The 18,345-nt window shown below is 40.3% G+C and overlaps 1 protein-coding gene across 13 annotated transcripts in view; it reads right to left on the reverse strand.

The window, feature by feature from the left end:
- Positions 1-18,345, reverse strand: part of ZMYND11 (zinc finger MYND-type containing 11) — a 74,225-nt gene that overhangs the window by 49,158 nt on the left and 6,722 nt on the right. For 7 of the 13 annotated variants that reach the window (XM_078865898.1, XM_078865899.1, XM_078865897.1 and 4 more), the window contains exon 2: positions 10,812-11,035. In XM_078865898.1, the coding sequence (XP_078722024.1) occupies positions 10,812-11,035 (224 nt within the window). The remainder of the gene's footprint in view (positions 1-10,811; positions 11,036-18,345) is intronic. The other 6 variants (XM_078865904.1, XM_078865902.1, XM_078865908.1 and 3 more) reach the window with 1 other exon arrangement.

Here is an 18,345-nt window from a genome sequence, read left to right on the forward strand (position 1 = left end):
TTATTGTACCATCTAAAAATTTGAGTTGACCAAGGCTTGTGAGCAGAATATCATGGTCAAGCGTATTATTAAATAATACATCTTACAATTACAATTCCTTATAAAGAAAACACATACTAATTAACCAATTACCAACGTAGTATATAATTACAATAACCTACCCTTCGCCACCTCTGATTTCTACACCTGATTGTGTATTAGTGATTGGGCAGTTCAGTTATTAAATAATATACATTCCAACTGATAACTAATCTACTACCGATTACTAATCATAACAATTTACAAATGACTAATCTATAATATAATTACAATACTCCCCCCTCCACCTCTGATCTCTGAACCTAATTGGATTAAATGATGCCAACACCCTGCTGCTCTATTTAAGACCGGGAGCAGGTAGAGGGCTTCACGATTCTGGCAAATCGCCCGTTGATGCTGGATGTAATAACCAGCGAAACGTCATACTCAAAAATTGAAAATGTTGTGGATTCACTTTTCAAGACACTCGTGGGCTAAAGTAGAACTATTTGTCTTTTGTCAACGTGACACATTTTTTACTGATTGGCCGTGTCGGGTGGTGGAGGGTGGTGACATTTATAAATAACGCCATCTAACCCAAAAACCTTTATTATTAATAATATTGGTCGAGAAAGCCTACGTGTGAAATGGTCAACAATATTAAAGCATTTTGACAAGTCGAGGAATAGTGGACAGCAGTAGTGGCCTTTATCCCAGTTACTGAAAAAGAAATGTAATACATCTGTAGTGGGTTCACGTGAGAAACACCCTTGACTTTGGAGGCAACACGTTGATTCTATGACCACAACAGGGTAACTACATAACTGGGTCAGGTCAGTTAACGCACTGCTTGACCCACGATGCCGAGCGTGAAGACCAAAGACCGAAGAGACGTAGCACGGCGGATTCCATTCCAGTAGACAGCCCGGATTGGACCTCGGGACTTCCCTTTTATGCTCCTCAGCATGGCCTAGCTCCGCCTCGGCCACACCCCCTTCTAGAACTCCCTAGAAGACTCTGGGCCTTACATCACATGTCCCTTCTGTCACCTTTGGCCCTGTCCTGTCACGTGCCCTTGCCAGCCAATCGGGCTGTTGCGTCCTCACATGCTCTCTCTCTGCCCGCCGCTAGAACCATGCTCCTTCGGGACCATTTACCATGGCATAGCACACCCTGCTGGCAAAGAGGGCTGCAGGTTTCATACTAAAAGTATTACCGTAATTAACAGGTCCCTGCGGGGTGGGCTGGTAGGAATGAATAACCAAAGAATATAAACATAATGTATTATTACACTTGTTTAGCCAGGAAAGCCTCACTGAGTGTAAAGGTTTTTGTAGGGTCCTGCCAAGTGTTTGCAGTAGGGGGCGATGTTGCTACACCTAATCGGACGATACGAAGGGAGAGTTTGAGGCCTAGTTCTAGGCTTTAGGCCTAGCTGTAGGCTTTAGGCCGCTGTGAGTTAATTTTTAATTTAAATGTTTTAATTATTAATGTAAAAGCTTTAAATGTAAATGTTTCTATTTGAAAAAAACATAAGGGAATGTAACATTGTTAAACATTAACTCCCTTTCACACACGCGGGGGTACGATACGAAGGGAGAGTTTGAGGCCTAGTTCTAGGCTTTAGGCCTAGCTGTAGGCTTTAGGCCGCTGTGAGTTAATTTTTAATTTACATGTTTTAATTAAAAGCTATCTCAGGGAATTATAAGGGAATGTTACACTTGTTTAGCCAGAAAAGCGTCACTGAGTCTAAAGGTTTTTGTAGGGTCCTGCCAAGTGTTTGCAGTAGGGGGCGATGTTGCTACACGGACGGACGGTATAATCTATTGTAGGCTGGTTCACTTCGTTCCTACCAGTATAAGAACACAGCCTTCATCCTGTATTGGTATACAGCTGTTAATCAGATGGACTTACAAGTATGTGTAATAAAATGATGAGTAATGCAGCTTAGGCAGAATTAAATCAGCAGAACAAGAGCACTGATGTCATCTGTCCATTTGGCAGAATTTGTAGATACATAGGCATTCAATAAAAAGGTATTTAAAACTTCGTAACTTTAAACATTTAGCTCACAAGTTGATATTACGCAAAGTACATCCCTTCACTACCAATGGACAGAATTCTAGCACGACATGAAGTGATGGATTTCGTATTAACATTTTCTCTTGGTCAACAAGAGAAGCTCATACTCTTTGGTTCTTTTGGTAAAGTCACATAGGTATAAAATAAATCACGACTTTTCGGGTGCAACACAAGCGTCCATCATCAGGTGGGAAAGCATGGTCCCACCTTTCCCACCTGATGATGGACGCTTGTGTTGCGCCCGAAACGTCGTGATTTATTTTAATTTATACCTACGTGACTTTACCGAAAGAACCAAAGAGTATGGATTCTTGCAGTCACGAAAGCTTCAAATCAAAAGAGAAGCTCAATTATCATGCCACACCAGTCCTACGGTGCCAAAGTCCATTGCAACACTTTGACCACTTCCGTCAGTGAACAAACCAAAAAATAAAATGGAGGCATGGTAGCAGGATGGCAAAAATAAAGCATGGATGATGTTCACTGTCACTTATGGCACAATGAACACACAGAATACTACTTTAGATTTAATTTACAGCCCTTTATCATTCCATGCTGGATGAAGGCCATCCCACTACTTTGTCATAGAAGTTGTTTGAACATACTTCACCGTGGTTGGCTACGTATAGTTCGAAATAAGTTCAACATACATACACGTATGCTAATCAGTGCGGGTTTGTTCAAGGGGTAGGTGTAGGACCAGTTCAGATAACACACAACTGGTGTTAGCCCAAACCAGGAATTCAACTCCAGTTGCTGGGTTCATAATGCAGTACAATATTCCTTCATTATTCAAGAGAGATAAGTTCAGGAGATGCTCGTAAATAGAAAATTACATGGATAATATAGGTCTACAAATAATAAACATAAATGTAAATGAAAAAATATATTAAAGTATAAAATAAGTTTATAAATTAAATGCACATTGGGTTCCTAGGATGGAATGCGTGTCATGAATTTTAATTATTATAAATTATGATGCTGCACATCACTTTCTCGCATCACATTCTCGCTCATCACTTTATTTAAATAACTTTCTTGCTCTCTCTCTCGATGCAGTCATGTAGAGTTCCAGATGCGATTCACGGATAAGCAAAAATCACGGTTAGCAAGCTCGTGAATAACGAGGTAATAATATCTGCTAACCACTGTGCCATGCCTCCACACCATTTGCAGAAAATATTGTTTAACAACACCATAAATTAAGTGACTCTGAGAATGATTGTTCAAGAAAAACGAAAACGCAAGAAGGTGGGAGAGAACACACACACCAGACAGAATGTTGATGCAGCCCGGAAGGCCATGGTGGCTGAATGGCGGCAACAGCTCATGTGCTTCGCTGCAGGCCCCATGGATTTTCTTGGCTCTGCCTCAAGCTGGATTTTTTTGGTTGTTTTTCTTGGTGGGAAAGAGGAGGGAAGTGACGGGGTTTAGCAAGGTGGGTGGGGGGGGTACAAGGATTGGGGAGTGATCGGATGAACGAGGAGAGCAACATGGTGTTTTTTTTACTTGGTGTTGCTTCCCATGTTTGGCGTTCTGGAGAGTTTAGAAGGGTGGAAATGTTATCCGATAACACCGTCACATGGTGTTCACTGTCCACTGAGGTTACTAACTTTGTTGTTAGGAGTGCGCAAATCTTCGGCCTTAGCTTTTACTGTACTTGATCACTGCAACACATCTTAAGATCTCTGGAAAACTGTGCCTCCTGGAATAGACAGAGCTGGGAAAATAGGAGCATGTAATAAACGCGGCCTGCAGCTGTGCACAGCCATAGGAGTTGGACACCAATGAGGTGTGTCTCTCTATGTGTCTCTCCCCCATGTGTGTCTCTCTCTCTGTGTATGGATCTCTCTCCGTGTCTGTGTTTTGTAGCTCTCTCAAATTTAGCAATCTTTGGAAGAACGTAATCAACCAGGTAAAGTGTTAACTGTTGTGTTAGCAGACTCTCTGTGTTGCATTGCATTACATTTCTAAGTTTACTAGGTTTGTTTTCTCATTCATTCATACCTGATGACGGTTGCTTGTATTGCAATCGAAACGTCGTATTCTATTTCTTTTTTTGGATATACAATTCCTGCTTAAAGTGTGTAACATTAACGGGCACAATGGCAGACACGTTGTCCTTTACTCTTTGGTTCTTTCGGTAAAGTCATGTAGGTAGAAAAAAAATAAAATAAAACAAATCACAACGTTTCGATCACAACACAAGCAATCTCCATCAGGTGGATCAACCACAGCAAGAAAATGCTGAAGTAATAAATAATGTTAAATATTGCACGAAGTGGAAAGTGAGTTTCTAAATTCGCTCGGTCTATGATCAATGTTGCCGTTACCTGTGCGGCCCAATTGGAAGATGAAGTAGGATCAGGATCATGGACCAGCCAAGCTTGGAGCACACAACCATGCAGCGCAATATGCACAGGATTCTCGGCATTTCTGCCTTAGCCCTTTGAGTCTTAGGAAACACATGGTGAGTCCTAAGGATCTGACGCATGACGTATTACATTGTTAAGAGTGTGAGCACAGATAAATAATTCAGCAAGCATTGAGGTCCCCGGCAGAGCAGTATAAATGAAGTAGACTGTAAAAAAATATGAAGATATCTATTAGCCTGCCTAAAGTGAGTAGGTTCCATGGAATTCATACTTCTGGGACTGCAAACGTCTGTAAAAGAAATCCCGGAAGAAAACTCATAATTAAAAAATATATCTGTGCTTTTAACCCATTGAGTCGCAATTCATGATGAAATATCAATCCCCAAGGCTAAAAAGTTAAACAACGTTTACATTTGAAGTAATGAAGCATTTTTTTAGTTTTATTTCCACCGGAGGCTCTATGTTGTTGCCCTCCACCAAGGAAGCGTCCAGCTGGAATGCTGATTAATGCTCTTGTCCTTGGGTTATTTCCCTGGCGAGTACAGCAGAAACAGAATCCTGCCCACCTACAGCCATACAATTGAGTGCAATAAAAAAAGGCATATGGTGCTAATTATTGTTTTGCTCTGCTAACAACTTATAAAACAGACTCTCGCTTAGCATACTTGCATACAACATTTTAAAGAAACCATTCTCCCAAAGTGCCTCAAAAAGCGAATTCGTATACAAAGCACAGTTTAATCCTCATTCCTTCTCTGTACTTATTGATGTGGTTGATAAAGCTACAAAAATGTGTTTCATAAATGCTGAAGAGTGTGAGGTTTAAGTGATAGCCTCAGATGATAGCTAGAATGAACCAATATAGGTGTGCAAAGCTTTTGTTTCACGACCTCCTACAAATAGGATAGTAAAATCAGCACCACACGTGGCTGAACACTGGGTTCAAGTTTAGTGTAACCTGTGGTATTTACTTATTCTTTGGTTCTTTCAGTAAAGTCACATAGATAGAAAAAAAAGAAAAGAAAAACTACGGCGTTTAAATCACAACAAAAGTGATCGTCCTCCTGAATACGATCGCTTGTGTTGTGTGATCGAAACGTCATAGTTTATTTTTCTATCTACGTGACTTTACCGAAAAGAACCAAAGAATATTAATTCCTGCAGTCACGAAAGTTAAGTCAAAATCTGTGGTATACTTTTAGTAACTCAAATGAGATGAGTATACTTTTCAGGCCAAGTTAAAACCAGTAGGAAACCATCACAGGCCACAGAAAAGCACTTTAAACCTGATGAAACAACTCCGTTATGGCCCAATCATTTAATATATTCCAAAGCAGAGGAGGCAAAGTTCCAGCGTAGCACAACAAGAACAAACTTCAATTACAAAGAAACATTTACATGACAAATTTCACGGCAAGATTTCTGAAAAACAAAGTTACATTTTGAAATGCTGGTAATCCAACATTTTTTTGCAATCACGTTGGTATACCCCAATTGCCCAATTTACATGATTATGGTGATATGGAAAATAAATTTTAGAAACCAATTTTGTGAAACAAAAGATTTGAAGTAATATACAACTCATTAGTGGGCAAGCACATAAACCACACAATATAGCCATTACTTTAGTTGATGCATTTTCAGTAGCACAAGTTGTTGACATTGGGATGCTTGGCAGTGGCAAAGATGTCATGTTCACCACATTTATTATTTAAACCAAGAAGCTAGAAACCATCAAGGGCCAGCTTTCTCTGCCAGTCAATATGCGACATTGTATGCAGACAACCTAGCCATTCACATGCTAATTGTGGCAATACACTTGTGGGCACACAGATACAATAGATAAGACTGAACAAAAACTAGACCTGGGCACTCACAAAAGGCTGAGAAACAATGGTTGTGTGCTCATTAAGTTTGCCACTACTCCCAGAATACGAAAGTGTCTAATTACGGCAAGGTGGATGGCAATTCGTTTTCTCCCTAGCCATTACGACACCCACGGCACATTAGTTCAGCGCCGGTCAATTTCCGTAGCTAATATTAATTAGGCACTAACAGTCCCATAGCTTTGGAGCAAACACATATTCAAATATCAAACATGGCAAACAATGCCATTCTGTGTGCAAAAGCTACCTGCCCACAAGATATAACAAAGACAAAGATACCGCAATGACCATAAAGGCTGTCGGGGCAAGTTCTGTAAGTGAGCAACTATGAGGGCCAGCCTAATACCCAGCCGCCTTCGTCTCCCCAGTGGTGATGCTTACACACCACATCAGGTACCCATTTAAGGATGCGTCAACCTAGGGGAGGCCCAGGACCGGAACAGGCTAACGCAACTGTTATTGGTCGTTAGTGGGAATCGAACCCAGGTCACCCTGTTCATAGCAGAGTGCATGAACCACGACACCACTGCTCCCCCATGTTACACACAACCAAGATATTCAAAGTAATTTTCTTGTTAGAGGAATGAAAAACTCAAGTGCAGATAAGCTGTGTGAATGCACACACAGGCTGGACAGTACCCTCACTCATTGATTCCATTACGTGCACAAAGAAGCATTAATAATTATACTTTACTGCCAAGGGTTAAATAATGAAATAATATACGTGTTTTATTTACTTGCAATATAGCAACGATGTTCCACAGTTGTAGTGAGTTCAACTAAGTCACAGACGTACTCTTTGGAGGCAACATATTTATTGATACCAACACCAACACCAAGGGGTAACTGCCCCTTCACCAGATAACAACCTATGGTGGTGGACCACCAGGCTAACGACACTAATTACACTGGGAGAAGCTACAACGGACAGGACCCCAGCTGGGGTCCAGGTCCACGTGTTGGTGACTCTTCTTGGACGTAGAACGTAGATTCTTCAGGATAACCACAGCAGCCGGTCCCCTCTCGGGGACCCGGCTTATATCCTCCGTGGCGGGGCTGGCTCCGCCCTTAACCACGACCACCTTCGAGAACCCTCGAGCAGTATCTTGGCCCTGACACGTGACCACCCCTAGCCCCCACCTGGGGGCCCTGTGTAGACTTTACCGGTCACGTGTCCTTCAACCATAGTGCCATGGCCCTTAGTAACCCCATTCCCATGGCCGGCACCCTGACACCCCATTCTGTAGGGGCCAGCACTGCACGCAGAGCGTGGTGCCATCCAGCACTGTCAGTCAGCGCTCACCGAGCCCCTCTAGGGCCAGTACTGCACCCACATATACGTGGTGCCCGCGATGTCAATATATCGCACGCCGTGCCTCTCTAGGGCTGGCATTACACAGTGACATCCACGATGTCTCTACACAGTGAAGGAACAACCAACTGTCAGGATTCACCTCAACAGCAAACCACGAGGCTACACTGTATTCTACATAGTAATACATATACATGGGGACTCATTTATAGATACTCCACTTAAAAATACCTGGGAAAATATATATTGAAAGATCTTAATTTAGGAGCTTTCGTGACTGCAGGAATTATTCTTTGGTTCTTTTCGGTTAAGTCACGTCTAAAAATAAAATAATAAATTAAAATAATATGTTATTTTAATTTATTATTTTATTTTTAAAATAATAAATTAAATTGACTTAACCGAAAAGAACCAAAGAATATATTGAAAGAAACATTATAATTCAAGGTCTCTATTTGTCACCCACCAATATCAAAACACTTATCAAAGTATTTAAACATACCAATGTTTTCCCTGCTTAAAGCTGGCCAAGATTCTATACAGCATTGTGACAGTGTTATTTGACAAGTTTGAATTGAGCTCATGCATTTCACAATAACTGGCTTAAACAATTCTAAAAAAATCATGTTTTAATCAAAACTACCACGCTGGAGCTATGCCACAATTTCAGAATGTTTAAATAACATATTGCTGCCAGCTATGCCGTTTTTCAATTAATGCAAATGCTAATTTCCACAGCACTATAAATAGACGTGTACTAGCAAACCGTTACTCGATAGAGACCGCTTTTTTCTCATTAACAGTCACAAGAAGTAATTATCCCTCCCCCATCAAAATGTACTTCAAGGAGAGCCACCGCATGAATAATCTTTTTTTAAAATGTGTGTCCAAGATCCAGCCGCAAAACTTTTATGGGCGACTGTCAGGAAAGAAATTCGTTTGGGCAAAAAAGTTATTCTCTGACAAAAAATCCAAACAGGGGGGTATCATCAGTTTTTAGTTCAACAAACCTTGCGACATATGTTTTTATCTTACATTGCTCAATCACTACTGTTGCCCATAAAACTAACTTTTGAAGCAGGAATATATGCGATTGGAAAAACATGTTTGGCAAACAATATATGGTGTGCCTTTTGGAGCCATATATGTGGTATATTTTAACTAGATTCACATTGGGATAATATTGGTTCTGGTGACAACGAGCAATGAAATTGATGGCTTGTGTAAAAAAATCAGTTAGTCATTACCTGCTTCAAAGCCATAAGTTATATTAAACTGAAACACGTGTGGGGCAGTGTATGATCAAATGACCTGGGACATTCCCAAACTCGTCAGATCTAGGATGGATATCAGGGTGAAGCCTGGATAATGCTTGTATGGGAAACCACTATGCACAAAACAGGTTGCTATAGGCTGCGGTGGGGCTACATGTCAGCAGAGGAAAGTGCAACAAAAAAACCATTGTTGCACTGCACTATGCTTCGACATATATGCTCTCCATGTCCACCAACCCATAAGTCGCCCAGAGTGGTTAAGTATGGTAAAATCATCCTCACAAAGTGCATGGCATAAGGGAGGCTATCATGCATCAGTCGATTGACAAAAATGGCAACTGTCCATGTACATTACAAAAAATGTGTTTTCAGAGAAAAAAGGTAGCAATAATTATAATCTATGTGCAAGTGAAAGAGCCAGTGATACGAGTTTGAGCAATGGCATTCTTCCGTGCCGTGTGTTTCCCCAGTGGCTATGACATGTGCTCATGATGGGCGTAAACAAGGTGGTGGGAGTCTCCCAGTTGGAATACTGACATCATGCAAAGGCACCAAGGTACATGTGATGGAATTACCACGTTATTCAAGATCTCAAATGTTGGAATAGGACTACACAAAGATTGAATGACCGGAGAGTATTCGTATGTAAACAATTTTAACATGAACCACTTCTGTTAATGATGACATGTTTTCTATAAGACACTGTCCACAAAAATGAGTCCATGGGTCTTCAAAATGGCAGCCAGCAAGCTTCTGTTGATGTGTAATTAATACTAATATTTTTTTTATCTAATTGCTGATATGTTTTTAGGAGACATTGAATGCATATAAAGGCACACTTGATCTTTCAATATACACTACAACTGAAAGACTAATTTCATTAGTCTAATCTACATATATGCAAATTAAACTAATGAAGTCTGTATATGCAAATTAAGCCATCCCATTAATTTAACTTTAGCTGGTGTTGCATCCAAAATGTGTCTTAAGGCCAATCTTAAAAATGATGCCAAGAACATCCTTGGCCAAATTATTTTTGTGAGAAACGGTGCAAGACTAAAATAGCATCATTAATATGCATATAGTAATTACTGCAGTGATAACGATTGAACAGTGAATTGTGTACAATTTTTTGTACCCTCTAAATATGTATTTGATTCAACCTAAATCAAAGGGTGTTTAAGATAAACCAACCAACAAACATGCAAGCCTGGATCACATGCATACAAACTCATTTTGAGATACACATAAGCAAATTAACATATAATGTGCAGAGAGAAGCAGACGAGAAATTACAATCTGTATTCAAGACACATAACCAGAAACTCTCCACTTCCTTTGAAGCGGTGAAAAATCAAACTGGCTTAAAAATTAAGCATGTGCTTACCCAATAGTTCCGTGCATTGAAAGGGAGTTTGCTGTGCACACTTCGTGCGTTTTTTTTTAAATGTCTCATGTTGCCTGTGTAAATGACCGCTGTACCTTTACTGTTCATGTATCGCCATGGGAATGTGCGATGGCAACATGCATATGCAGTGCCTATGAATAATGCCTGAGTGAACAAAGCCTGGGTGTACGTAGTTCATGCGTGCACGTGTACTATTTATAAATAACCAAAGTTCATATACTCGTTGCCTATAGACAGGGTGAACATGCAGACAGTGCAGCCTGAATGTGTTTGCACTCTGCTCATCAGCAATGCCATTATGCGTGTGCGGCATTCACGCGCTGAGACGCTGCCCGCATGCAAAGCAGTGTGCACGTGCCCGTGTCTGTGCGCTGCCAGTGAGAGCAAGTGCCCGAGCTCACAGCACTGGAATGGGAGTGCCTCGGGTGTCCTGCACGGACGTGATCATGTACGTACGCTGATGTGCTTGCTTTTGTTTGTGATGAATGCCCAACGGTGGATCTGGAGACGGGGAAACCCAACCCCATCGGCACAGCAGCGCACGCCAACACGTACTTGGAGATTCTGTCGAGGTTGGCGATCTGCTTCTGGTTGCGAATCACCTCGATGGCCTTCCATAGTTGCTGGACGACCTGAGGGTCCGACTGCCGCCGCTTGCTCAGCTGCACCATGCTGCCGCCCTGGAACAAAAGCCACAGCCAGATAAAAATGGCCGTCGCTGCCCACACGGCACGATGCAATTTGCCGCGTGTGAAATGAGAACGACTTTAGTTTTTTTTTTGTCGTTGTCATTTCGGTAAATTGTACTCCAATCTACTAGGCACAAAAATATCATCAACTGAAAATAGTAGCAGAATTAAAGAGCAAAAGAAAATTGCCAGTGTAATTTTTTTATCTGACTTTCCTCAACAAGAGGAATATCTAAATTTGGCAGTTATTGGAGTCTCTGAAGATGCATGGGCTTTGCAGGATGTGCCATTCGCCTTTAATGCATTACTCTGTAATGCAAAACATGTAAATACAACTTGCATTGAGTATGCGAGACAAGATACACACACAAGGGCAACAGTTGAGATGTAGCTCTTATGATTGGGGACTTTTAACAAAACATTTGGTCACACTATATAGACAACATTAACCACTATTAACAAGACCCATTTTTTATATTATCTACTGATAATATTCGTATACAAAGGAAGAAAGGTCGAAGGGTTTTTCTAACTCGCACTCCCCATTCTCTTATGCGTATTCAGCACTGCGTTTTATACCAAGTAAAACCACAAGTGTTTGCTTATTCAACATGTTTAAACAAGAAACAAAAATCCCACACAATTGACACTTTATAACTGTTGGCTGCACAATGTCTAGAGTTCTCTAAAGCATCTTACACAAGCCATTTTACTTATAACAAATTTAAAAACCTCAAGGCTGCACATATTTTATCAGGTGAGGGACTGAGGTTTTAGTGATGGGGTTGGCATCTCACTTAAGATTAAGAGAGCAAATTATAAACCAAAGAAGTGCACACTGATATAATTGTGCTAATCACCAATGATAAAGCAGGCACAACGAAGCTATGTATCCCAGGTTAGTTGGTTGGGTGCTTTAGCAGTAAAGCATCATTGTTTGCAAGTGCAATGCAATAACCAACAGTTATTCTTTGGGTCTTTCGGTAAAGTCACTTAGATGGTTCAAAGAAAATAACAAAAAACTACAATAATCAACAGTTTCAGTCCGGGCCCAATATCAGCCTTTCTCGAATGCATTGGGAGCACATTATACAGTGGAACAAAGCAGTGTCTACCTGCTCACTTGATAAAGGGCACATGGTGCCCTTGGCACCATGTTGGTTTCAGAGCCAAATTAACCACATGGAAATCTTTCATATTTCCGACGCAATAAAATTACCAGTAGGGAATAAGTATCAAAGTATTTGGCTTAATGTTGCAGCAGAATACATTATAGCATGTTTTGCGTAGTATAACAAAATTATGCCTTTTCTTTGCAATGAAATGGCTCCTAGAAGATGAACTGCAATAGTGGTCGTTTTTCTTGGTGCTGGAAGTCCAGGTTATGTGTAAATGATGTTGCTGAAGTAGTAACGGGTGCCGTTTAAACAGTCAAGTAACCTCAGTCGGCAACACCACAAAATGTAACTACCCATACAAGACAAAAAAATAATAAATAGTGCCGAGTGAAACTTCATCCCCACTAAAAATAAAGAATTCCATTGGTTACAGCTGCAATCTCTGTTACACATTTCCACATGTTCTGTTTTTGATTTGGGGAGAAGTAACAGCTGCTCCACCTCCAGTGGTGGACCTACACTGCTTTCTCTACCACACTTTTTCCCCATTACACACATCCACATCTCAGTCACTTCACAAACGATGACCACCAGCATACAAAAAAATGTTTAGAGAACCGTTTGCATTGTTTCTGTAGAAATCTGACCAGATTAAATAAGCGTTCATATAGGTTTTTTTGGGGCTAGATCGTGTAAATATATAAATGTGTCGTTAAAACCCACCAACACCCGAAGGCCAACTAGTAAGGGTTTTGTCACCGTAAACAGAACATGCCAATTCGTCACTAGTACAGCACACCCTTGTGTTGGAGAGCCAAGCCACAACATTTACAATCAGAGTACGAAGTTTTGCCAGTAATTACAACTTTTAACGACACATTTATATAATTAAGCGATCTAACCCAAAACACTTCTATTATAGATGATATTGGTCGCGAAGGCCTACGTGTTAAACTAAATAAGAGTTACAGTATTAAATTATTGATAAGTAGTAAACTTTTGACTTAAAACTTTCGTGACTGCAGGAATTCATATTCTTTGGTTCTTTCTAAAAAGTCACGTAGATAGAAAAATAAAAAAGTGAATACAAATAAAATATAAAATAATAAAACAAAAAAAACATTAATATAGACTGTAGCCTGGTTTTTAAGTTTGGTGAGCGTATTGGCATTCTATAATGTTGACTTATTCTTGGTTCTTTCAGTAATTAAAAAATAAAATATAAGTAGTAAACTGTGCATCATTCTCCATCCAACAGAAAATTGGAGCCCAAGTATTAAAAAAAATATGGTGCATAGACTCTCACAAGTATTTTTTCAGTCCATAAACACATCTCACACCTGTCATTTAATGGAAAGGTAGAATGTCAAGGACACAATCTTGACAACAACTGTCCATAGTCATCTGCACCAATGAAAACGTTTGAGCAGTCTGATCAAACCTGACAACACTTGCACTCATGATAAATGACCAAAGTGACAAACATGGTGCTTACCAAGTTAAAAGGTCACAGTCACAACAGTAAAACAATCCTGCAATCTGTGTATTTGTAACAAGGTTTACAGCAATCTTTATCAATGGTGACAAAATGCACATCATTTGATTATAATGTTAATATTTGGGAGCAGCACTGGTATATCCACCCATAGGAATTGTTGACAATAACAAAAAACATATTTCTAATTATTAAACTAGAAGCTTTGTACCTAGTTTTATCCCAAGTCTGTATACTCAGTACAGCACAGTCACTAAACACACGCTTATATTAATAACCCTTGAAAGAAACAGGACCATAAATGGCCAGGTCAGTACATTAAAAAACAAACAAGAAAGAACACTAAACTACCAGCACCAAACTTTACAGTATACCAGGACCCCATTCCATCCAACAGCATTGCATCCAACAATTAATGTTAAATGCCTCGCCTGATACGCAGGTCGTGGGTTTGATCCCGACCCTGACGCCTGTATATTTGCAGTTTGCATGTTTTCACCATGATCACGTGGATTTTTATCCGGGCCCTCTGGTTATTCTCTCCACATTTTTAAACATGATTTTAAAAGTATTGGGCTGCAATACATTTCCACATGATAAGCCACTTCATTAACTATCATTTGAGGCCAGGTTTCTTCAGAAAAAAGAGCTCAGTGGGAAAAAGAAAAATAGTTAAGTTTAGTTTCCTTTCATGATAAATGTTGATGTTCTGTAGGCTTTCCAACACTGGCTCAGAAGTGCCAATGGGAGATGACCACCAACCTGCTGCTTGTTTGAGCGGGGAGAACCTTTGACTTTTTGATAAAACGGGCAGGACAATGAGATGTGTGAACACAATAATAGTGACGAAATAGCGCTCCGGTCCAGCAGAGATTTAACAGGAAAATGGAGCAGGTCTGCAGAGGAGGCAAGAATCAGACAAGGAAGCAAGCAGCTCGGATGACAAAGGCCAATGGTAGCAGTGAAGGGCTTATGGTGTCGGTGCCATAATGAAAGTTTTTCACAGGATCATAGCACGGGATTTGCACCAACAGGTATTGAAAGCAAAAAAATGGGGGGGGGGGGGGGGGGGAATCCTTAAGAAACTTATACCACAGCCTGTTCTACAATAGAAAAAACGTTCACATGTGTATACTGACAAAATTCCAAGAGATAAAGGGACATTCAAGGTATTAAAATGCAGTATCATATTTACAATTGTGTTACTATTTAATGAAAAACGGTTGGGTATAAAATAATTTTAAAAAAGAAAACTTTTCCAAAGCCACAATAAAGCAGACCTCTTGCGGAATCAGGTTATTCTTAGCTCTGGTCGGAGCACATGGACAACAGCATTAATAATACATGTCATTTCCCATTAACAGAAAAGTAAATGTTCAGCAAGCACGCCAGAAGTGCTTCAACACCATGTGTGTTAAAATGTTCAAGCAGACGGTATCATGATTTCGGGACACCGCATAGCAGACTACTACAAACGACAACAAGACACGAAGGAGAAGAAAGCCTCTGCCGAGCAGGCTCCGATAGTGCTCTCTCAAGAGCAAATGAAAGTCAGGTGCACAATTAGTGGGGGAAGTGCAAGCCCTTTACACTGCCAAGCCAGACATGCCCGAGCGACAAATCGGGGCTATTCTTCGTGACCCCAGCAGTCATGTTAAAGAGCTATCCTGCATTTTATAATTGTAAGCCTTGCCATCTGATTAAAGTGGAACATATACAACACTGTACTTTGCCCTCCGCTGAACTGAAATTTATTATCCCACAATAATATATTAGGTTATATAGATTGCATATTAATATATTCAAATTAAGAGAAAAACTGAAATGAAAGCAGCAAAACAAATAAGCACTCCAAAAGAAAAAAACATCATAAGGGGCTGTATTACATGTTTTTATACAGCAGTGATGGGCTCAGCACACACAGCCTCCATATGCTTCCCCACTGCAACTGACTTGTGAGTATTAAAGCACAATTCATCATTCTTGCCACAACATAGCTGGTCCGGGGTGCATATGGAAGATGTTTTTTGTCTGCTTTGTTGCACACGCTGGTTTGCGACATGTCTATTCCCCAAGCAGTGCCTGGGAATGAGGGAGCAAAGCGCAGTGCTTCTTGGCACAAAGATTCAAGAACAGCCAAGTGAAGTAAAAGAGAAGCGTTTCACCACATACACCAAAACCACTAATCAAGAAAGCACATCGCCATATTCCAGCTCTCTGGAAGGTCATGGCCAATGTATTTCAGTGTAGCACCTTGCACGTAAAACACACACACAATTAATTCAACCTCTAAACACCCCTGTCTATACATGCAGGCTGAAAAGGGTTTAATGTTTAAAACTTTAAGTGCATTGCATCACAATTGAGTATTTACAGTCAAACGACTTCCTTTAAAAAAACATTGCAGATTTACCCTTACCTTGTATTCAGTATGTGCTGCATGGGGTGATACCATTACCTTAACCTTCACAAAGGCATCAGTCTAACAATGATTAAGCCACACAGATCAATAGATCCATTCAATAAGCATGTGGTCTAAAATTAACTCAATACTTTCTCAGGTCAACAGTGAATTACATATCTTCATGGAAGCCCTTAATGAGCAAAGACACTATACCCAGTGTGATATCTGCATATTATGGTGATCAGCACAATAAATGTATGTACTGTAGTTGGAAGACAATTTCATGAATAAAAATAATTAACAAAAAAATTCCAAATGACAAAAAAAATATTAAACATATACATTATCATAAAAGATTAAAAGAACATATTATAACCATCAGTTAAATGGTGGCGGAAGGCCTTGCGATGTCTTTAAGTCATGGTGGGACTGTTTGACTATACTTCATTGTACTGATAAAGTCCAGGCTAGTGTAGGGAGGAAGAGCCAGGAACAGTTCAGAATTCACTCAAGATTGTATCTAGGAACCAAACTCGGGAAAATGGGTTAACAGCACAGTATGCTAACCACTTCACGACCACCCCCACTCCCACACATCCCCCTCGCCCCACCAAAAAGCAAGCATACTTTCAAATATGCATATAAAAATTGCAGCTTTAACAGAACGCCAGAATGCACCAGTGGAAATCAAATTAATGTGCACAATGGTTAACGTGGCTGCTTACGTGACTAGCTGACGTCTGGGGTTTTCAGCTGTGAAAGAGGAAAATGGTGATCATGGGACCACCTGCAGAATATTGGCAATTCACCCTGAACAGGGTATTTTTTCCCTACCCAGGGAAGCCTTCCAGCAGGGCTTACAGTCAGTTCATTTCACTTTTAGGCTTTAAAGAGCATTCCACTATTGACATAATAAGACCAAGAACAATTGATTACAATCTCTCAAATACAAACAATAAAGGACCCAAATGAACACTTGAGAGATCCGCTCCAGGATTGCTGAAGGAAAAGTTATAATTTAACAATCCAGTTGCTACACATAATCGTTAGCATGCTGGGCTTGCAATTAAGAGGTCTCCATGGTTCCATCTCCCGGAAAGGCCGTTAAAACAATGGGTACGTTGCTCAATTTCCCAATCCTGTCTACCCAACAGTAACACGAGTTAGTTGAATTGACAGCTCACACATGATAGGGTCAAATGTGGGTACTCGCACATCTTCAAATGCCGGGTAAGCGTGAAAGAATGGGTCATAATACCCTCCAGAGGTGCTTTCTAGATCTCCCTGTAGTGGAGCCCTTTCTGCAAGCAGTGGCATGAGCAAGACAATGCAGAACTGCAAGTCTGCCTTTACATTTTTACAATCTAGTTAAGCAAGTACTTAAGTCATGCATGTGTTTTACTTCTATATAAAACATAAGATTTTGCACTGTACCAACAAATAACCAGGCACAGTCGTTTTTCCCACTTTCAATTATAAATATATTTAAGCAGCGTAAAACAACATTTTAGGTAGAACAAAATAATATATGCCAAAAATCAAATCAAATAATTAGCACCCCTAGATTTACTGAAATGTTTACCTCCAGTCAACATGCAAAGATTTGTAAACCGTTTGGAATAAAGCGGTTTTTGTTTTATTTACAGTGATTACAGTCAAGCAACGCTGCCCAGAACCTCCAAGCAAAAAGGTGTACACTTTGTTTATACAGAGATATTTTCTGATTCGACCGCAAATATGTGGCCTGATGTGCCGTGCCTTCCTCATTTACAAAAAAAATTGCATGGGCAAGGAACCTGGCAACTAAACTTGCAGAAAATTACAGTGTGGTACAGTATCCGAGAGAATCAGTGGTGCAGTCGTTTACGTACTGATTTTGAACGCTGCAAATGCAGTTCAATTCCCAATGAAGCAAGGGCTGGACAGAGTCTCAAAGACTTTCAGGAGAGTTCTGCATTGAGAAGTTTTGCGATTCATTTTTGAAGGAATGTTTTACATGTGGTAAAGAACAGCAGTACCCATAGAAACCCTCAACATGAAGATAAAGCATTCGAAGGTCCGCACAGGTTGTTGGTTCGTGGCCCCACTGGCATTATTGGCATCTCCTCGCCACCTCCGCCCAGCAGCTTGGGAAATTTCATAAACGTATTGATCCATTAACCTTGCTCTCCAATGTGCTGGATCACATGTGCAAGTCTAGCGAACAAAAAAACCATTAACTTACAAATGACCAAACTTTCCAACAAAAGGCGATTGCATAAAGAGTGACTGTCTTGAGTACAGT

This window comes from Lampetra fluviatilis, chromosome 21 (assembly GCF_964198595.1).
Source record: "Lampetra fluviatilis chromosome 21, kcLamFluv1.1, whole genome shotgun sequence".
NCBI classification, from domain to species: domain Eukaryota; kingdom Metazoa; phylum Chordata; class Hyperoartia; order Petromyzontiformes; family Petromyzontidae; genus Lampetra; species Lampetra fluviatilis.